Consider the following 22725-nt stretch of genomic DNA (forward strand, 5'->3'; position numbering starts at 1 on the left):
CTGTCCCCTGTCCACCCTCCACTAGCCTAGCTCGACCACAGGCCTCGTGTCCTGCCCGGCTCTGCCCGCCACGTGCCGCTCCCAAGGGGCTCCTTAAAGGAGCGGAGGGCGCTGGGGAAGGCAGAGCCCTGAGGACAGGCCAGGGCGGACTTGGCCCCTTTAAGAGAACGGGAGGGAGGGGTGTGGCCGCCCTTGCAAGGGGAGGGGTTGTCTGCGGAGCTTTATCCCTGAGGGAGGGAGGACGGGCAGGCCTTTAAGAGGGAGGGGAAGAAGTTGTCGGCGGCTCCTTTAAGAGCAGGGCGTCCCCTTTAAGGTTGCCAGGGCGACGGCTCGCAGTGAGAGCGAGGCGCATTGACGTCAGGTTGGCAGGCGATTGGCTGAGGTAGCTGGTTTCCGGTGGGAGCCGCCGCGATCACCTAGACCGGAGGCCGGGTCGGGGGGAGGGGGGCGAGCGAGGCCGAGGAAGGAGCCGCCCGGGACCCGCGGTGAGTGAGAGCCCCGGGCCCCGCCTGGCTGCGGGGGGCTGCCGCGAGCCCGGGGAGAGGCCGCCGGTCCCACGGCGCGCGCGGCGGGGAGCCGGAGGCGCTGGCTGCGGGCCGGGAGTCGGGGTGGCGTGCAAAGGCCTGGGAACGTGGGGGAGGCCCCGGTAGCTGAAGCAGGTCCCGGGGGGCAGGCGGGGTGTGGGTGGCGGGGAGAGCCGATCGGGGCGGGGTGGCGGCAGGAGGGTAGCGCGCGGGTAGGAGGGGCACCCAGGCGTGGAGGTGGGTGGGGGGAAGGAGCGTAGACATGAACGGGGGGGGCCCCATGAGGGCAGGGCCTTGTTGTGCGGGAGACCCGTGGGGGGATGGGGCTGGGAGTAGTGTAGAAGAGGTACCGTGCTCTGGCCTTGGCTGGGGCCATGAGACCCGGGGGAGGTTCGCAATGCAGGTGGGGTGTGTGTGTTTGCGTGGGGGTGGGGGAGTTTCACCCCTCGGCACACCCCAGAAGGAGGAGGTGTAACTTCACTGACCAAGTGCTAAGCTTTGTTGCACCCCTGAATGTGAATCCTGACTTATCGGGTGCCTGTGATAAGATGTTCCCTCCTGCAGGCAGTCAGACTTGGCAGGCTGACCTTCCCCTGCTGTCTGGCAGGAGCCCCAGTTTGGGGTAACTTGAAAGGAGATTCCTTTCTGTATAACACCAAACCCAGCCAACAAAACACAGATCTGCCAAAACAATAAGCGGTCAAGTAGCACTTTAAAGGCTAGCAGAATAGTTTATTAGGTGAGCTTTTGTGGGACAGACCCCGTTCTTCAGACCATAGCCAGACCACTTCTGGTCTGGATATGGTCTGAAGAACTGGGTCTGTCGCACGAAAGGTCACCTAATAAACTATTCTGTTAGTCTTTAAAGTGCTACTTGACTGCTTTTTGTTTTGATAGTGTATAGACTAGCACGGCTACCTCTCTGTTACAGATCTGCCAAGTTTTGCTTATCCGAAAGTGAGAAGGTAGTACAGGAAGTTGTTATCATTTTCAGGGTTTACATTGAGTGTATCAATAAAACATTTTAAAAAATCTATCCCCTTTCTTAAAAGGATTTTTTTTGCAAAGGTTTTCAATGAGAAATTTCATGTGTCACTTATTTAAGTCTTTTTTTTCTTCAGACTGTCTTTGTTAATCTAAAACTAATTCAGAGAGTGAATCTCCCTTACAGATGGATGGGGCTAACATTTCAGTCCATGTTGGAGTGAGGGATTCCTTCCCATCCCCAATGGGAGGACATATGTTGGGTTTAAATATATTTTTCTGGTTCTTCACATCAGTGAACTGCTAACACGAAGGCTTAAATTTTGGTGCTGGAGATTTGACAAACAGAGATGAGATGAAGGTTGGATCTGGATTTGTAATTCTCTGAAATGTGATTGGATTCTCATGGTACAGTTATTGCATTTGTAAATGGTAGCTTTTTAATGAAGAGCTTTGTTACAAAACCTAGCTCGATGGGGAGGAATAGGACGTGTTTCATATGCATTCTTCTGGCACTTTTTTTTCACAGAAGTTTCTTTGAGCTGTTAGAGGCTCATGTTGCTGTCTATCAGCATCAGGATGCTTTTTCCAGGGCTGTCATGGAGCCACACAGTTACTCTTGAGTATTTAATTAGGCTATTTATTGACCTTCAGCATGAAAGTTGTCAAAACAAAAGGGGTAACTGTAGAACTTCTGGGCAATTTTTCTGTTAATTTAAACCACATATGTGTACACTGTGTAAACCCTACACCGTGTCAACTTCTGTACATTTGTGGAGATCAGAGACAAGAATGCACCCTTTTAAAAGCTTATGTGTTAACTTTCAGTCTTCCTATAATCACTAATAGCACAAATCAAAGGTGCGTTAATGTTATATTGACTATATTGCTGTGTGTTCTATGCTTGTCAATCTAATGCCTGCATAGTAGGACTGTACCACTTGGACTTTGCAATGAGTTTTCTGATATTAAACGTACAACTTAATTTTTTTTTACTTTCCTCACAAAAACAGATATTGGGAACAACACACTTGTAAATTCTCTCCATATCTGCAGCTGTCCCTACTATCTGTTCCCCAGGTAACGTACTTGACATATGTTTTTAATGTAACCTTAGAAAATGCTTTTTTAAGCATGTTTTTACTTTAGCCCTTCCTCTGTTAACCTTTTTGAGAGCAACTTGCCTAAGAAAAAATTGGTTAAAATAACACTTAATTGAAGTGTTCACACACTGAAATCTCTGTTACTAGTAAATCCTGATTAAGATCTGGCATTGTAGATAATGTTTTGAAATCTAACAATCAAGTTTTAATTACTGTGAGCATACTTCAGAATTACAGTGTATGAATCTGAATGTCACCTCTTTTTAATTTACTTGAAGTAAAGAGCATCTCCATTGGGCAAAATCTGTATTTCAGTGGCTTCTACTATCTGGTAATGGTTACACCTGCCATGGAGCTGAATTTTGCTGTTAACAAATTTCACCATACTTCGAATATTTTTTAAAATGTACCTGTTACTTGGCTCCCTTTGTGATGTGAGGGGAACCTTACTGGGGCAGGAAATCTGGGGTTTGATCAACAGCCTATTCCCATACGACTTGATGTCTTTCAGAATGCTCAAGGGGCTAGGGTTGCTGAGTTTCATTCACGTGGGGAGGAAAAAAAGCCTCTGCTTATCTTAGACCTGAGGGAATTTCTGTAGAGCAACCCAAGGTTCCCACTTCCTCCCGGATGCCAAGTACATCACCTCTAGGTACTTCTGGGCCAGAACACAGACTTGGGAATTGAACATCCATTTTAATTACTAGCCCAGCTGATAACTTCTGTTGAAGTAATCTGTCTTTTAAAAAAAAAAAAACTCGCTTAATACAGCATAGCTAGGGAGCATGTCTTCTGGCTCTGGTTAGTTCTCGGGGTAGTTCACGTAACTTTTTTTTCTTAAACAGCAGCAATGGCAGCCTCTAGCAGCAACTCCAGTGAGGAGGAGCGTAGCCTCAGAGAATGTGAACTCTATGTCCAAAAACACAACATCCAGCAGCTTCTGAAGGACTGCATTGTACAGCTGTGTACAGTCCGACCTGAGACACCAATGGGATTCCTCAGGGAATATTTTGAAAGACTGGAGAAGGTATTTATTTTGATGATTGCAGGGGAACAGGAGAATGCAACATCTTGAATGTATTTAGTCTCATTCATAGTTTCTTAAAATAAAGACCGAGGTTCAGATTTGATCAGTTTTTTTAATTAGTTGTTTAAGCTTGAAACTGAAGTAAAGTATTTGTTTGGAAAAGATTTTTTTTTTTCTTCCCCATAGCTAAATGTCAGTTGCTCACTAGGGAAAAGCATCCCTACAGCAACCAAAAGTATGCCTGTGTGCTGGAGTGAGGATAAATCCTTGTACACAGCTTGCATTATCTACTGAAAATGAAGTCTGATGGTGGGGTCATCGGATGGGATATACATGGCCTGATCGATGATGATGCAAATGATTGTTTATTTTTATGTACCACTCTGAAGTATTTCAGTGATGGGCATTCAACTTTTATATTGTGGCTAATTCATTTTCTAAAGTGAGTCATAACCATGTAAAATCCCATTTAATTAGTTAACATTTAACTAGTTAAGTTAAATTGGTAACCAGTTAAATAGGGGAGGGGGAGTGAGGCATGGCTGGGGGACGGTGGGTGGGGAGCTGCTCTGGCTGCTGCCAGTTAACTGTGACTGGTAAGCTTCATCTGTTTAGGGTGAGGCTTGCCAGTAAAGCAGTTAACATTCCTAGTGAGTCGTATGTATAACATTGATTGTGCTGGGGGGAGAAGAGGGGAAAATAATAATCCTAGCTACACTTGTTCTTTGAGAACGAACATTGATGATTGCCTCTTGTCTGGTTGGAATACTTGTGCCCTTATTTCAAATGGGTATACTTACCTTTGCTTTTTGTCCTGAGTATAGTGTTGTTAAATGGCTGGTACATTCTGTCCCAGAGGTGAGCTGAGTGATTCTTTCATATACCTTGTGTAAAGTACTCTGGGATCCATGTGTCTGGAAAGCCCTGTCAATATGAACCTCACATTCCTGTGCCCGCTTCTGTAATTAAAACTAGCCCCATTGAGTGAGTTGTCCTTCCTTTCAATTACCTAGTTTTTAAATATATGAACATCTTTACAGTAGCGTTTTTATGTAATGTGTCTGGTACTTTTTCTGTTGCCTGTTACTATCTGTCATATTTTGCATCCGCAAGCCAGTAGCCTTTGGTAAGTATTGTATGGGCTATTGCTGTCACTTCACATTATATTCAGTTGCTGGCACTTTTCTCATTTGCACTGAGAAAAACATACATATGGATTTGCAGATTCTAATTCACTTTTGCTAATAGCTTCTCCTTTTTGTACTTGAATCTGTAGAAGAGCGTAGGTCAAGAGCATACAAACTGAAGCATCTACCTTATGATGGAATCATACAGACCACTATTTAGTTATTAGATCTATCAGTGAATGCTGCAGATTTGAGTACAAACTCTGTTATAGGGCACAGTATCCAAAGAAAACCTTCTGTGTTTTGTGGTAAAAAACTGGGATATGTCGCAGCTACACATTCAGATTAAAATGCAGGAAGTTGATCTCCAAGAACAATCTCTATTAAGTGCCTTTTGTAAAGTCCACTGTCATTGTAGGGTTTGAGTTATTCAATTACAAATAGATGCCTAAATTCTGAATTTCATCACGTTTTAATGTAGATGTTTTGAATGTTGCAAAATAACTACCTTTTTGCATTTATTTCACAGTATATAGCTAGAATAACTACCTGTGTGTGTGCATGCGTGCGCGTGTGTGTGTTAGGCTAACATGTTGCAAAGCCAATATTTACTCTGGCAAAAAAACAAATTCCTTTTTAGTAAGACAACTGGTGCTGCTAGCTCAGTACTTAACTGTATGTTTCTCTTTATAACTCAAGGATTTTTGTTTCTAATGTAGTAAGTAGTAGTCACTCTGAGTCCAAACCTACAAGGAGGTTGAAAATAATGGTTCAATATTCACACTTCCCCAAATGGATTTTTGTAAATTTCACTTAGCTCCTTGAGTATTATCAAAGGTAAATCACCATATGTAAGGTTAATTGACTCTAGTGCAATCACTTCATGTATATCAAAGGAAAGCACATGAATTTAAGCACTTTGCTTGTCTTGAAGTTCATTTTTGTATGTAAACTTGTATTTAAAAGAGAAAACAGTAGCCCTCTTCTCTAACTAGTTTCATTCACGTGGGCCCAAGGAGTCGAAGCTTGGCTCTCACCTAACCAGGTGTCATATCTAAATAGCTATCAAATAACAGAGCTGCAAAGTTTTAGTCTAGCATGGGATGTTCTCTGACACCTGTGGCTGAAAAACACAAGCACTAAGCACTTATTAATCATCTCCAACTACTGTGTGAGTGAAGAGATTTGCAAAACAATGTGGCCTTTGGACCTTTCTCAGGTTAAGATTCATCTTGGACAGAATAGAACTATTCAGTGATAGTCCTTTTAACCATTTTATGGAATTCAAGACAGAGCAGTATGGACAAAACTTACCAGTAAAAAACATTACTTTAACAGACAAGGCTAAATACATTGCTGAAGTAAATATAACTGTTCAGCTATTCCTTTATGTAGTTATATATTTCTGATTCAGTGAGATGCATCGAACCATGATTCATCATTTTAGGTCTTTAAAAAATAACTTGCATCTGTTTGGAACAATGTTTTTTTTAAACTTCAGCCTAGAATTTTTTTTTTGTTTTTAAATTCAACTTATTTATAGAAATCCAAACCTTCTTTCTCCTATAAACTGTATTGTGATGAAGAATGCTTCCTTATGAACCATCTACGTTTACTGTACATTAAATAAAAATGTCTATGTAGTTAGTCTGTGTTTTGGCAGACTAACATCTTGTGTGTGTGTGTTCTTCAGTAAAAACGTGTGCCTTAACATGCAGTTAATAATAGAAAGTAAATAGCCTGGCTTCATACTCTGGCTTATGAACTGAAGAATTTTAGCATGGAGTCCATTAGACCATTTTTAACAGTTGCCTATAAGTGTCCATGGGCATAACCACATTTTTAAAAAACTTTTTTTTTTTCTTGTGTGATGCTCTTTCCTCTCTCTCTCAAAATTTGCAGTGGTAGTCTTTATACCTATCGTTGTAGAGCTAGAAGGGACCTTCAGAGGTCATTGAGTCCAGTCCCCTGCCCTCACCTGTTAACATCCTTGACAGATTATTATTTTTTTTTTTAAATGTATTTGCCTCAGATCCCTAGATGACCCCCTCAACGACTGAGCTCAAAACTCTGGCTTCAGCAGGTCGATACTCAAACTGCTGAGCTATCCCTTATAAGCTGGGGGCAGGGAAGTGGAATTCTTGTTCCATGTTTTTAGTACAAACATTGTACACTCTTTCTGGCAAGAATGGCCCCGCACTATGGTTGTACAGGGCGTAGTGTAATGGTTGCCTATTGTGCAGTAGCAGCTAAAGATCTCGACCAGTATAAAGAGCTTAACATTTGAAACTATAAGGGTTTGTCTACACTACCTCCCTACTTTGAAGGGAGGATGGTAAGTAGGGTGTCAGGAGATTATTAATTAAGTGCTGCGCTGCATATGCAGCACTTCATTAAGCTAATTCTCCCCCGTGACAACTTTGAAATGCTGGCTCGCATGTAGCCGCAGCTAAGGCGCCTGTACTTCAAAGTCCCTGGGCAACTTCGAAGTCTCTTTACTCCTCAAAAAAGGGACTTCGAAGTTGCCCGGGCACTTTGAAGTACAGGCGCCTTAGCCGTGGCTGCACGCGAGCCGGCACTTCGAAGTTGTCGCAGGGGAGAATTAGCTTAATGAACTGCTGCATATGTAGCACAGCACTTCATTAATAATCTCCTGACACCCTACTTACTATCCTCCCTTCAAAGTAGGGAGGTAGTGTAGACAAGACCTAAAAGGGATGCTAATTTGAAATACTACTTCTCTTTGATCACTGAGAGTAATTTAGCAAAATCTCTTTTCTGCCTCCTCATTTCTGTTTAGTATATTTAAAGATGTTTATAACTAATTAGTTTCACTGTGTCCCCTGTATCACATTTACCTTGTTTTATTGGATCATTCACATGGGAGAGATTTTTTTGAAAAAATGAATATGAATATTAAATGGCAAGATGTGGAAGGATAACTTGGGTTTGACTGTTATTACTTTAAAGTACTCCTAACTCTTAAACTTACTAGACTTCAAGTTGTATTCCTTGTAATACACCTTTGGTATTAGAACAAAGAGTGGCCTTACTTGCACTGTTAGATCTCTCTCGCTCTCTTTTTGACTAACTTTTACCTTAACATAGTTTGAGTATATGGTGCAGTCATTCTGGGATGGTGGGGGGGGGGGGGGCGTGGAAACTGAGTGAACATTTGTAGATGTTATATATGCTGTAGAAAAGATGCTGTCAAATACTGTACTTTAAACCCAACCCCTATTTCATTGAGCTGTTTTTAACAAAACCTGAGTGTCAGGGACTCTTTTTTTTTTTTTTCTCTAAAAGTAGAAAGAAATAATTTTAAATGTCCTTTGCTCTTTGAAACATAACACACTATTTCATTCCTGCATGAGAAACAGGAAGTGAAACTGACTAAAAAGGTCAGTGGTGTTTAAACTAAGAGGTATGAAATATAAACTTGATGTAATGTTTATCCAAGCTGTCTTCCCAAAGCACTCTGGTTATACATAGCATTTAAGTGGCATTGCATGTATATCCGGTGTGGAGGGTGGCAGCCAAGCAATGTGCTGCCCAGCCACGTGGGTGAGGGGGGGAGAGTTGGGTCAAGGACAGCAGATTGGAGCTTGTTATTAAAAGTGTGCTGGGATCCAGGAACAGCAGATAGTTTTTCAGTTTTTAAGGTCCTATCCCAAACTATTGGAAAACTTAGCTGAAGCTGTCATGATTGTAAATATTTTGGTTGCACTTTGGGTTCTAGCAATAGCAAATATGATACTTACAGTAAACTTTCAGATCCCTCAGCCCTGGGACTGGGAGGTTGCCAGATATTCAAATATTGTGGATAATAGAGAGGTATACCTATCAATGCATAACACTAAAGGACAACAAGATTAGATATTAATAAACAGTGTACCCGCAGTACTCTATTTACCAATGACAGTAGTATTGTACACTGTAAACTTACACTGTATTTGTTGTATTTATTTGTATTAACTTTCACTACACTATACTTAGGGAAAATGTAACTAAAATTTTCTTATGGTTAAAATGCTGGTTATTTGAGAGTTCTGGATGATAGAATGCCGGATGTAAAAAAGCTTATGGTATCTATTGTCTACACTGCAGCTAGCAGTGAAATTGTTGCAGCAGTGGTGTGAGGCCACATGAGTTCAGATCTAGGGCATCAGGAAGTGTTGGTCTTTCTCAGCTACCTTGCTACAATGTCCACACTATTTTTGATGCAATAGCTTGAGCTGAGCTATAGGGTAAGTCTGTCCTCTTGTCCTGCAAATTGTACCTTCTAGATCAGTGGTTTTAAACCTTTACTGCAGCCTGCACCCCTTTGGTTCTCAAAATATGTTCTTGCACCCCTTATCAAAAATAAAAAAAATGAGGGGGGCCTATACACTTATTTAATATGCATTTAAATATGTAAAATAGTTTTGTTTCTCACCACAAATAATAGTATAGTAAGCGTACAAAAATATGCAAGTACTACCCAGAGATGTTAGAGTTTTGCTTAGGGCAGTTACAGTTTACTTCCAAACAGTTAGCGGCTAACTGAATTCCAGCAAAGCTGCTGTGCTGCCACATCTGTGCATGCGTCAAGAAATACCCTACAATGTGGTGGTATGCTGTATTTTGTAGCGAGATAATTTCACTACAGTTAACTTTAAAAACTTGAAAATAAATTGTTTTATATTACAGTAATTGTTAAAATATGTATAGTAGGTTTGGGGAAAAAAAAGTAGTTGTACGTACATGACTGTTTAATTTGCGTTTTCGATGATTTACCTTCTAAAAAAAAACTGACATGTCCTGCACCCCCAGAAGGGGCATCACGTACCCCCACAGCTTAAGAACCAGTGTTCTTGATGTAGAGTCAACTTCTTCATTCTATGCAGAGGAGCCAGTATTCTGGGTGACAGACTAGCCAGATTTAACTTTTTATTTCAGTTCTAATAGTCTAATGTGTCACTCACTCAACTGGACAATTGATCACTATGGAAAATATGTAACTCTTACAAAAGCTAACAAATCTGTGGCTTGGAATGCAAACTAATGGTTGGCTCTGAACACTAATGTCCATCAGGTAGCTTACTTGTGTTTCCATCTATTAAAATAATCTAAGGTTGTCTAAATTCTTACTCTTTCAATGATTTGCCCTTGTTTCTAGCTGCTTCTGTAACGTGGTTTTCTGGGCAACTGCCCTTCTGTGTTTAAAAGCAGAATAACTATGGAGCTTACTTGTTGGCTACGTCTTCTGTAAGCAGTGGCACTTAAAGTGGAGTTTATCCATTTTGTGTTAGTTACATCATAGAAATCGGGTGACACTGCCAGCTTGTTTTAATAAGAGAAATAGATGAGTGACGCTTGAGTCTTTCATAGATCTGTAAAACACTTCTGTAACAGTAAGGCTGCTGTATCTTCCCATCTGCAATAGTATGAGATTAATTGTAGGGAGGAAACTCTTTTTTGGTTGGCAGACTGAACTGGAATATGATATAACTAAGTTTTTATCCTTGGATTATGTGACACGGAAACCTCTCCTTCCTGTTTAGGAGGAAGCAAAACAGTTGTTGAATCAACAGAAATCTGGCTCACGCTCAGACTCCCGTGAGGAGGAGATCTCTCCTCCTCCACCTATGAACCCTGTGGTTAAGGGCCGAAGAAGGCGTGGGGCCATCAGTGCAGAAGTGTACACAGAAGAGGATGCTGCGTCTTACGTTAGAAAGGTCGTTCGCTCTTTAACCATTCCAAAACCTCTGCAAATCTAAGCCTTGATCATATTTAGGCCTGTTAGTTAGGTGCCATATTCTCGCTGTCCTTTGTGAAAGGCCCCTTTTGTGGGCCCATTGTGGGTGGGGGGTTAACATAAGTGCATACCAAACCAGTGCTACTTTGTACGTGATTGCTGGAGAGTTCCCAGCAGTTATGTCCTTGCTAACCCCCACGGTCGGTCTACAAAGCCATGCATACTAGCTTCCTCCTGACCTGGGGTGGTGCTCAGTCCCCTGCACTTACCTAGGCCACATCATCACCTGATCCCTACCCTCAGATCTCTGCCTCTGTCCTGCTTATTCCTGTCCCCATTCTGCATCAGGTCCTGCACCCTCCTCTCTCCTGCTCCTTTTCCTGAGTGTGTGCTCTGTCTGCCCCTCCCACATGCTGCAGAACAGCTGGTTGTGGTGTGCAGGAGGCATTTTGGGGAGTGGGGAGGGAAGGAGGGAGTCAACTGTTAGTGGGAGGTAAGTACTTGCTATTTTTTTTTTCCTTGAGTGCTCTAGCCTCCGATTACCCACGGAGTCAACATGGGTGTACAAAGCAGTCATGTTGCACCATTTATGTTTACTATGGATTGGTGCATGTGATGTATGGTAAAGAGGCTTTGGTTTCACTTGTGCCATTCCTATGTCTGGACAAATTGTATCCTGTTCCAGTATTTCGCTCCACAAAATATTTGGATGTGTTTCATCTGGACGACGTCTCCACTTAGAGAAATATTCGAAATAGTCATGCTAATGTCCATTTTGAAGACTGCTAATGAGGCACTGAAATGCATATCTGATAGGAAAAAGGGGATTTTGAAGTTGGCGGGGTCCTTTTGAAGTTGGAGTTCGCATCTGGACAAGACACGCAGGAGTGAAAAGCAGCAATTTTGAAGCGCTGCAGCCAGCGGCATGCTAATAAGGCGCTGAATATGCATTCAGTGCCTCGTTAGTATTCTTCGAAATGGCCCTTAGCATGGTTATTGGGAAGATTTCTCTAAGTGTAGAAACTGCCCTGGTTTCTTATCCCTGGCAGAATATCAGTGTAGTGCACTGTTATGGTGGGGCAACTTTTTTCTATATTTTATGGGTATATTACTGCTTATTTTGAGCAAACCCGGGTCAAAAGAGATCCTTGGTGTCTGTGGGAGAAACTGCAAATTTAACATGGAATTATATAGTTTTTTTTCCTCTTCAGCCTTTATAACCAAAGTTGCTTTGGTTTTGATTGTGCTCTAGGTTATTCCTAAAGATTACAAGACTATGGCTGCATTGGCTAAAGCCATTGAGAAGAATGTGCTATTTGCCCATCTTGATGATAATGAAAGAAGGTAGGAGTGAATCTAGCTATACTTTATCAGCATGTTTTCACTGTAGGTTTTTAAAAGCTTTTAGTGTTTTTTAAAGAACAGACATTTTAAACGAATTATAACATGAGAAATGGGAAAAGTCTCAGTGGGCAGTCAGTCATACCACACTGTTAATCAGAGAAGTGCTGAAGAATTTCTCTCAAATGTCAGTCCATATAACAGACAACCAAACTGTTGGTAACTTTGAAATATCTTTTCTAGTGATATCTTTGATGCTATGTTCCCAGTCACTTACATTGCTGGTGAGACGGTAATACAACAAGGTAAATGATGACTTTTGCATTAATAACTAAACAAGGCATAGGATGTGAGAAGTTCCTCGCTGTATGGTCTTTGTTCTGTTTTTATGGCTGGAACACTTGTTGCATTCAGTACACCTTGCTTGCTTTTTGTGAATGACAACTCCTTTCCCTGCAATAGAAGGAGTGTAGCTACTGCAGGTAGTCTCTGTATTGGTGGCTTACTTTTTTGATGGTTCTGTCAAGCATGCTAGGTGAATTTACTGGAGAGACGTAATGCTTCTGTTCTTTTCACAATAGCAGATGCATATGCTGCTGGCATTTTTTTTCCAAGCATAAAATATGCAGTGCACTATTTTTAATCCAAGTAAAGGCATCTTCTGACAGACCTGATACCAAGGATTGATATAACCCCCACAGTACTTGTTTTATATTCTTTACCATTTTTATTAAACAGTAATCGCTTCAAACCTTATGTCTTCTTACAACTGTGGTTTTGTTTTTTTATGTATATATAGGTGATGAAGGAGATAACTTCTACGTTGTTGATCAAGGAGAAATGGATGTAAGCTTTAACAATGGCTTAGGTTTTAGCTGTATTAACTGTCAATGTATCTGCCCCTTGCAGAAACACAGCTATCATCTTGAGGTCTTTCTTTGTGGAAAACAAATACACTGGAGCAGAATGGTTGTGCAATCCATCCTTTTAGGACAGGCTCTTTCTCAAGGAAGCTTACTTTGTTTCTTACTATCTTCACTCTTTTTGAGCAGCTCTGTGGGTGTTACAGGCCAGCTGTGTACAATATGACTACCTCCTGTAGTGTGTAAATCTAAATGAAGAATTTGAATGTTGACAAACTGTTTCATATTATATGAGCACAGAAACAGTATACCCAGGGTAATCAGTGGTGTGTGTTCGGGTGTGGTGTTTTTGTTTTTATTTTATTTTGGTCCAAGGTCCAACTCTCTTGGTCAAGGTACAGTGAAGGTGCAGATTCCAGAGAAAATAAGTACATAAAATACTTTTGTAGCCCGTTCAAAAATGTCTGGCCTACAATCCACCTATTGACTATTCTCGGAGTATATGGCTGTGTACTTGAGGCACAGGACTAGAAAAGGCAGACTTCGGTTTTATTCCAACTTGCCATAGCATCTTGTAGTCTTTTCTCAGTTTTCCCAGTTGTAAAACTGGGTGAATATTTCACAGCTCTGAGAGTCTGAGGCAAAGTTGACAGATCCTTGAGTGAAAAATGAAGTATACTTGTTTTAATTAAAAAAAAAAAAAAAAAAGGTGGGGGGTAGTACATGCCCACAGGCCTTTCCCCAAAATGTTTGACATCTTTGTCATCAATTCCATGCTGGATGACAGTACAACCTGGAGCTATCTACCCAGAAATTTGGTGCTCAACCCTGAACTCTGGAGATAATTTTAAATTAAAGTATTTCACCATGTAATTTAGTCTAAAATCATAGTACAGAATAAGAGGAACTTTTCAACTATCTTTGTGGCTACTTGGTTAGCAAAGGCAAACAATGTGGATTTCTTTTCAGGTATATGTGAACAATGAGTGGGCAACTAGCGTTGGTGAAGGTGGCAGTTTTGGAGAACTTGCCCTGATTTATGGAACACCCAGAGCAGCAACTGTTAAAGCAAAGACAAATGTGAAATTATGGGGTATTGACAGAGACAGCTATAGAAGAATACTTATGGTAAGTTTTTCTTGTTTGGGGTGGCGGGGCTGGGTTGTGCATTTAATTCAAGGTAGTATGTTTACTAAACCAAAATGTCTTATGACTTGTCATTTGTTACTCCTGGTTGCAAAGCCCTCTGTCTGCCCTAAATTCGATATCCTGAGTATTGCCTTGGATTGAAAGAAACTTCAGCTTCTTTTAGCTCATTCACACTGAGTTTGGGGGTCTCTAGCAAGAAGTGGAGGGAAATAGTTTGTGTCCTGTTAGATCAAGACAGACCTAAAATTATAAATGCAGTGTTTGATTATTACAGCAGCTGTGCTTATATTTAGTCAGCTGTAACCATGTGATTTGTTGGTATTGGACTTGGATTCTCCTGCTTTCCACCTTAACACAGATCAGCAAAATGGCAGGCTTACATAATCATGAGCAGCTAAAGTCAATCATGCAGCTCAGAATAAACACAAGACTTATCCTCCAATCATAACTCCCTTAGGCATCTCTTAAAATTCAGCATGAGTAAGGGTTGCGCTGTTGGCCTTGAAATTATGTAAAACATTAATCATAATGGATATGGGCAAATATATAATGCTTATCAAATTTCACTATAAGTAGAATGCTTTTTTTTTTTTTTTTTTTTTTTTTTTAGTATTTAGGGGCAGCATATTGTGTAAGTCTCTTCTTGAATGCCTTTTGAGAGGTGCTGAGTGCACTCAGACCTCACTGATATCAGTAAAGTTTGGAGGCAGTGGCTCTTTTAGAAATTGGTGCCATTAAAACAGAATAAATTGTCTTGTTGACTCTTCATCACTGGAGATATTTAAGAGTGGGTTAGGTAGACCACCCCAATAAATGCCTAGACAGTGCTTGGTCCAGCAGTAAGGGCAGGGGACTGGACTCAATGACCTCTTGAGGTTCCTTCCAGTTCTAGTGTTCTATGAATTGTATGATTATTTGAGGTTTGTCTTTAACATTTTTGTAAAATTAGCATAATATGAGTAGGAAATAAAATCTTACCTTGGTGCTTGTCTGCATTTTTTTAAACAGGGCAGTACATTGAGAAAGAGAAAGATGTATGAAGAATTCCTTAGTAAAGTATCTATATTGGGTGAGTGAGAGGGTTACACTTTTAAACTTTTGATCTAATGGTGGTTTGTGATGAGGTGGATACCCAGGTAACCTGCTGTAGTGGTAATCTGTTAAAATCTATTACATAGTGTGCTACTTTTTCTGCATAATTCTAAGGCAGTGTTTACATTACCACTTATGTAGATGTAGTAACTTGCTCAGTGGTGTAAATAAGCCACCCCATCCATCTCCTGAACTACGTAAGTTACACCAGCCGAAGTGCTTCTGTGGACAGCACTATATCACTTGGGGAGCTTCTGCCTGCCTCCATAAGTACCACCTTTCATTGGGCAAGTGGATTATTTAGGACGGGGGGAGATTTCCATTGTCCTTGAGTTACTGTATGAGGTATCTAGTTTAGCCATAGTTGGAGACTGTAATAAAAAAATGAAGACTTTAATTATAAATCTTTATTACCAGAGACAATGTTTGGAAAGTGGGAGCAGAGATTGTATGAAGCACGCTAAAGGTGTTGATTGACTTTGTTTAGAATCTTTGGACAAATGGGAGCGGCTCACTGTAGCTGATGCCCTGGAACCGGTACAATTTGAGGATGGACAGAAAATTGTGGTGCAGGGAGAACCAGGAGATGAATTCTTTATCATCTTAGAGGTAAGTGAATGTTACTTTTGCTTAGTACCAGTTGACTTACATGAAATGAAACATTTAGTTCTGTGTGCGTGCGTGCGTGCGTGCGTGCGTGCGTGCGTGCGTGTAAAACACAGAGGAGATTTACCTGATTCAAACTTGCATCAGCCTGTGCAACCAAAAGTGTTTGTACACTTGTTTTGGTGTCTTTATAAATGGGACTTCCAAGAGAGTGAGGTAGCTAATATATTTATGGTAGCTCATAAATCAGCGCCCTCAATACCTGTTGGCTAAGAGAATTGGAAACCCTAGATATCCTGTTTTGGTGGGTGTAATAAGCTATTCTTATCCTACACCTGGAAGTAGCTGTAGTTGTTCTGGTATGTCCCTCTAGAAAAGCAAGCATCTCCAGAAACTGCCTTGCTACTTTCATAATTAATAAACCACAATATTTCTAATAACCCTCTTCTGTGTTTTTTAAAAAAAGATGTTTGTCTTGGTAATTCATAGTAGCATGCTGCAGGGATGCAGCATTCCTTCAGGCCTGCGTGATAGCCTTAATTTTTTTTCTATATGGAAGAATGGAACAGTAGAAGGTTAAAGTTTCTTGTTGTTTCTTATCTCTTGAGTTTCCTACTAGCTGAATTTATAAGGAGCCTCTAAAGTAACAAAGAAGATGGTAGGCATTCCCCAATGGATGTAAGTACTATCCTAAGGGGATTTAAAAGAGGGATGAAGGCTACCTCTACAATATGAGATAAATTTGAATTTAAGGCAGTTAGCTCAGTATTACCATGTGACTGTCTTCACTGTAAATACCATTAGCTTGATTTAGGGAGCACTAACATAGATATTATGTCGTTGGAACTGGCTGGGTGTGGCTTCAAGTTCAAAGCCAGTGTGGAAGCACCACATCTTAAAGTCAAATTTAGGAGCCTGCAGAGGTGTCTTATATGTAACCCACAATGCCCCTCAGCGCGCTGCTCTGGCCACTGATCTCTCCAGATGCGCCAGAATTAGGTAACTGGAAGACCATGAATTTCAAATTGGGATCAGGAATCCTGTGGCTGTGGGGTTATGTTTGTACAAGAGCCTGAGAAATGGCTTGCTTGCTTTGTTGTTAGTGCTGTGAGTGCATTTATGCATTGCAAATAGACCCAGCACGGAGTTCGTGGTTCTGTCTCTACGCTTTTTTCTGTGCTGCCTGGCGCCAGCCGCTGCTCCGCCACACCACATGGCAACCAGGCTGTTGTGGGCATCATGCTCACTCAAGAGGCTGAGAAACTTCTCGGCAGTATACATTTGTGCGTGCCCCACCCTCCTCTCCCTGCAGTCAGGGTCTTTCCTGTGCTCAACCACATCACGTGGCTTGTCCCTGACCCAATAAAAGGACATGCCTGCTACTTGGTGCTGACCTCGCTGCCAGGCACCACCATGTCCTGGCTTGCGCACAGTTAGGGCTCCAAGGGTGGGGCTTGAAGCCACCTGGGGGAAATGGTTCAAGTGGCCCTTGAGCCACGGACCCCACACCTCAGAGCCAAAAAAAGATTTTTTGGGGACCACGTCAACTGTCCATTCAAACTCCCAATATACCAAACCGCCCCACAATGGCAATGAACTTTGGTGAGCCCCATCCTCCATGTTGGCAACTTCTGTGTAGTGAAGATGGGAAGACAAAAAAATTTTTTTTTCCTAACCTTTTTTATGCTCTTTCTTCTGATTTTGGACATCTTCCCTCAGGGAAGAGTGGGTGGAGGGTCAGTTCTACAGACTGGGAACCCAAAAACCCTCTCCTCAGCAACTCTTTTTTTCTTTTTCCAAATCTTTACTATCTGTTTTTTTCATGCTTTTCATTGTTTATGTTCAGAGGTTAGATGCATTCAAGGGAGCAGGGACAGTCAGCGGATGGCCAGTTGAGAAGGCACATAGAAGTGGTGTTTTTTTTTCTTTTTTAAATAAAATACTTTAATTCAGTTATAGCTGCGCTTTTAAAAAAGCAATTCAGTTATGGAGTAAAGAGATTCCTGTTAATTTGGAGATCTTTTTTTGATGCCCTACTTTTCCTTCCTTCAGCCTGGAAAAAGAATGAATGTTTGCTTACCACGGGAGGGAAGTGAGGGCAATGCAGTGTGGGAAGATGTCAACTACCAGTGAACATACAGAGATAAGGAAACTGTGGGATGCGCTCCCACAATGCACTGCTGCAACAGTCGATGTTTGCCAAGTGTGTGGCAGCAATGAGTCGACTTTGAGGAGCATGTGGGGAGGTGAGGGTGGTCAGATTTGAATTTATAAAATCCAGCATTACAAAATCGATACTAAGAAATTCAAATTTATCTTGTAGTGTAAATGTAGCCCCAAAGAGCTATTGCTTTGATATGCCAGGAGAGTGACACATACCTGAATTGTAATGGGCATTTCTAATGGATAAGACACTTTCTGTATGATCCACTTCAATAAGGCTGAGTTCCTGTGGAAGTTAAAGTGTTTCAAATGATGCTGGCAAACTCCTTGTCTAATGACTGTTTTATTAAAGGGCACAGCTGCAGTGTTACAACGGAGGTCAGAAAATGAAGAATTTGTTGAAGTGGGCAGACTGGCACCTTCTGATTATTTTGGTGAGTTACATTGCTGTAGGTGTGCTTGGCTGAACTGTATTCCTTCTGTGCCACTATTGCTGGGTGATGCCTCTTATTTGTGGTTTGTTAGGGTGTTTGTCGCAAGATGTGGTTGATTGTTTGTTTGTCAGTTCTTGGGGATTTTTTGTTTTTGGTTAACTTCTGCAAGTACACTGTTAATCTTAAGTGCCATGCAAAAAACTGCAAGTTCAAAAGTCAGTGTACTGTGGAAAGGTGGTCGCACCTTTCCAAGATTGCAACCATCTACCGTTATAAAGACCTGTTTAGCTTCTGTATTTTGAGCTTAAAAATGGGTTATCCTGAAAACTTTCAGATCTATTGGATAGCATAGGAAATATTTAGTCCCTCACCCTTGCATTTGTTGCCAAGCCTCCCTATGGTCTATTTAGTTGTTCAGCTTTGTTGGTACTTTTAATTAGCATATAAACTTTTGCAAAGCCTGAAGAACATGCCAGAGGGGAGCAGTCAAGTGCAGAGTCCTCCGGCAGATGCATGAAAATGGAAGTGGAACTTGATATTGGAAAAAAAAAACAACCAACCAAAAAAAAAAAACAAAGCCCACCACTGTTGATTAGATGCAAAGTGATTGGGGGAAAGTATCTATTTCCTTAATTTTTTCCATATAGATTTATAGGGCTCTCTGTTGCTCCACATGGGTGCAGAACGTTCTTCCAGCAATGCAACTGCCAAGTTGAACATGTCTCTGTTGTAGATATTTTGTGAGGGGAAACTATGTTGTTACTTAGTAACTATAACAGGTTTGTGACACAAAGCTTTTTGATTACAGGTGTGTTTTTTCTTAAGTGAGAAGCTAGAGGTTTCCCAATATGAGATCTCCATTACCTCACTGCCAAAGCATATCTAAATTAAGGGAAATGTGTTCTCTCAAACTAATAGAGAGTTGAGATCTGGTTGTAGTCAGAGGTTGCTTTGTGGGTTTCTTTTTAAAAATTTAAAAACATGTCCATTGATACCAGGTCTTACAATCTGCAATAAACAGTGATTTCTATAACATGGTAGTAATCAGGTAGGTGCTTCACTGTAAACAGTTTTTGTTAAGCACTCATTCACTAGAGGAAACCAGTACAAATAGCCAAGATTCAGCAAACTGTCCCCACCCCAGAGTATCCCCAAATTTATCAAATACAAGTCTACCTTCATAGGAGACACTGTTTTTGAAGCAGCTGACTTGACAATATTTTGGTTCCTAATCACTAATTTATGTCATTCTGAATACCAGTAATACGTTAGCCTATAAGGTGCCATGGGACTTCTTGTTGTTTTTGAAGATACAGACTAACTCGGCTACCCCCACCACCCCAGTACTTAATACCACTATATTCACAGATCTTTCTGATCAGTGCTAAAACCCCAGAGTTCTCCCCTTGTTTAAATAGCGTAGTAGTTACAATTCTTAACTGTGTTCTGGCTTTTTCATCCCAGGTGAAATTGCTTTATTGATGAATCGTCCTCGTGCTGCCACAGTGGTTGCTCGTGGCCCATTGAAATGCGTGAAGCTTGACCGGCCCCGATTTGAGCGTGTCCTGGGTCCATGCTCGGATATTCTCAAACGAAACATCCAGCAGTACAACAGCTTTGTATCACTGTCTGTCTGAAATTTTGCTCCCTCTCAAATATATGCTTCACAAATGCAGACTGCTTTATTCCCTTGTGCAGAGCCACATGGCCACTGGCATTTGCAGCTTCCTGTCTGTTTAAAGAAAAATTGCTTTATCAAAGCATCCGTTTTATTTTAGGACATTAGTTCTGTGCTCTCTATCCCATTAAATAAACAGAAAGAGTTCTATGGAGACTTTTGCTGTTACTGCTTCTCTCTGTGCAATGTCTAATGTCCAACATGGGCCACTGCTGTCTTGCTTTTTGGTGAAGAGATCTCCTGGCTCCAAGCTAATTGCCTTAGAGTAAGGATGTAACAGTGGAAAACACTTTTTTTTTTTTTTTTTTTTTAAACAGATACTTTTCAAATGTTCAGATTTTTAGGCCATTGTCCTAATCTACCGTATTTCTTTTCAAAAGAGAGCTGCCCTTATAATTTGAGCTTCTTCGGATTTAAATTTTCTGGGTACTGTAATCCTCAGGTCAGTACTGAGGCATCCGCTGCTAGTAGAGCCACAGTTGGAAGTTAGCAGTCACTCTGTACCCTTGTCTGCTGGTTCAAGATTGCTTGGTTATGTTTTTGTCAGATTTAATGTTTAAAAAAGAAAGTTTAAGGTTTATAGTTCTGCTCATCTGCTGCAGATATTCCTTACTTCCCTGACTCTTACCACAACTGATCTTTGCTTGTCTTGTTATCAGCTGTGGATACACCCTTCCTAGATCGTTCCTGTTCCTAATCTTAAAAGCCAAACTTTTGGGTTAGACACTTAACTTTGGTCACTTGTCCTTAGTCTGGCACTAGAATTGTACAGCTGCCTGGCTAGTGCCAAATAGCGTCTGTGCTCTGGATGCAGTGCAGGAATTGGAAGTGTAAATTTTTTGTATTTTTTTTTTTTAATATTTTATTTTTTTTTGCCCTGTAACTTTTGCTTGCTCCGTATTTCACAGTTGACTCTGTCCTTCAAAAGATGCTTTGTTCGGTTAACTGCTTAGTACTCGGGAGACTAATTTTGCCTGTTCACAACCAACATCAGATATGGCCCAATGAGAAGACAGGAAATGCTGTGGAGAATGTGAAGCAAAAAAGTGAATGTCTTGGTTTTTCCTGCTACTCAGCTGTGTTAAGTGTGTGTATATGTATTTTTAAACCAACCAGAAGTTTTTACCCTTTTTTAGTTTTCGTTGTTAAAGTTAGTCTGAACACACATACTGCATCCCCTATTTTCCTATCCAGTTATTCAGATTCACATGACAAAATATTTCATGCATATTTTGGAAGTCAAACCTGTTGCTGAGTCTTAATGCATTTCAGTATTTACCAGCTTTGTGTTACATTATTCTGTGCACACCAATATTATCCAACAACTTTTACTGAATTCCACAGTTAAACAATATAGGCAACTTAAGGCTTCCTTTAAACTAATTTATATAAACTAGAGTAGGGTTGTATTTGGGAGTGACAGCAAGCATTTTTGCATCCATTATGCAACTGTTTCTAATGATGGATCCCTTCTCTTTTCTTTTCTGAGGTAATTGGACTTGGTAGACTACTTTCCAGGCTCGTAGACATCTTTAGTATGTCTGTTCATCAGACATAAATATATGATTGAGGGTATCAAATCTGTGCGGTTTTAGGGATTTTTTTTTTTTAGTATCTACAAACTTCCCATGATGGGATTAAGTGTAAAATGCTTATTGTGTGAATTTGTGTGTGTTTTGTTTTTTTTTTTTTCCCCAAAAGGCCTTTTGAGTAGAGGATTCCTACCAGTGCTCTACAGGAGTAAACAAAACCTAATTTTATAAAACTGTTTTCTTCTTCAGTTTTCAGTCTAGCTAGGTTTTCATATATTTTTAGTTAGAAACTTGATTTGATCCATGTTGAAGCACCAAAAACCAAACAAAAACACCTATGTAAATTAGTTAGCGCTCCACAATGTGCACATTTTTTATATAAGGCTTTCTAATCAAGTTTCACTATTGCATCTTTTTAGCTTGCTGTTTACTCCCTTTTCTAGTTTTACCTACAATTTTAAGATAAATCCAGCTAAGTCTGAGTTAAATATTAATCACAGTTACAGCTTTACCTTTGTGTGCAATTTAAATATGTTTGAAACTACAATTTGGTATAGTTTGATTACTTCTAAAGCCCTGAATGTTAGCTAAGGCAATCTCTTGCTAGGCCACTGTTAGTGGATTTATGAAGTCTACCACCCTAGAAAGCTATAGTCAACCAGAGGACCATTTTTGTATTGTTATCTGACTAATAAGTCTGATTTTACTGTATGTGCTAATCTATTATTCCTTTTTGTTATAGATTGTCCTAATGGCAGGTAAAGCAATAAAAATGATTTAAATTCTTAAATTCAATCCTTTTTTTTTCTTCTTGTATCTTATTTTGCTGTGGTGTTCAAGGGTATGAATTGTTAATAAGCTGTAGGAAACTTGCACTGTGGTCTGCTTTTACAGCTAGCAAAGCAGTTCCTCTTGCACACATGACTTCTTGGGTTGTTTTAACACCATGACTCATTCGTATATGGTGCACACAACCAATAGAACAGATGCTTGTAAAATTTGCATCCCATGCCTGTTCTCCCTGGTCTTAATTTAGCAATTAGTGACCTTGCATTAACCCATTCAAGACTGCAAACTGTTAATCTTGTCTCCATTATTGGAACTCAGAAGATTCTCTAAATTGTCAGTTCTCATCTTGTACATAACCTCAGTGGAAACTGTGTCCATATAGTAACTATACACGCATGTCTTGTTGGGAACCTTGAAGAGAAATAGGAACGGTGGGTGTGATTTTTAACTCACTCTCGCAGATACAAAGCAGGAGTAACACCACTGACAGTTGGCATGTCACTAGAAGCAAGAGGAAAACCTGGTCTGATACGTTCAGCATTGAGAGAGGTGGCAGTGACTTCTGGACAATCCACT

The 22725-nt window shown here is 40.7% G+C and overlaps 1 protein-coding gene across 2 annotated transcripts; it reads left to right on the forward strand.

Moving 5' to 3' along the window:
* The first annotated feature begins 351 nt into the window (after positions 1–351).
* PRKAR1A (protein kinase cAMP-dependent type I regulatory subunit alpha) lies at positions 352–22150 on the forward strand. Of its 2 annotated transcripts, none has more exons than XM_075014961.1 (12): positions 352–485; positions 2522–2588; positions 3457–3638; positions 10309–10482; positions 11755–11846; positions 12087–12148; positions 12643–12689; positions 13676–13834; positions 14864–14924; positions 15435–15556; positions 18069–18150; positions 19615–22150. In XM_075014961.1, the coding sequence occupies exons 3-12, from the start codon at positions 3462–3464 to the stop codon at positions 19785–19787; spliced, it is 1149 nt and encodes a 382-aa protein (XP_074871062.1). In that variant the 5' UTR covers positions 352–485; positions 2522–2588; positions 3457–3461; the 3' UTR covers positions 19788–22150. The 2 variants fall into 2 exon arrangements, with proteins under 2 accessions (XP_074871062.1, XP_074871063.1); XM_075014962.1 differs by having other exon boundaries at positions 3460–3638.
* The last annotated feature ends 575 nt before the right edge of the window (positions 22151–22725 follow it).

Source organism: Carettochelys insculpta, chromosome 20 (assembly GCF_033958435.1).
Source record: "Carettochelys insculpta isolate YL-2023 chromosome 20, ASM3395843v1, whole genome shotgun sequence".
NCBI lineage: Eukaryota > Metazoa > Chordata > Testudines > Carettochelyidae > Carettochelys > Carettochelys insculpta.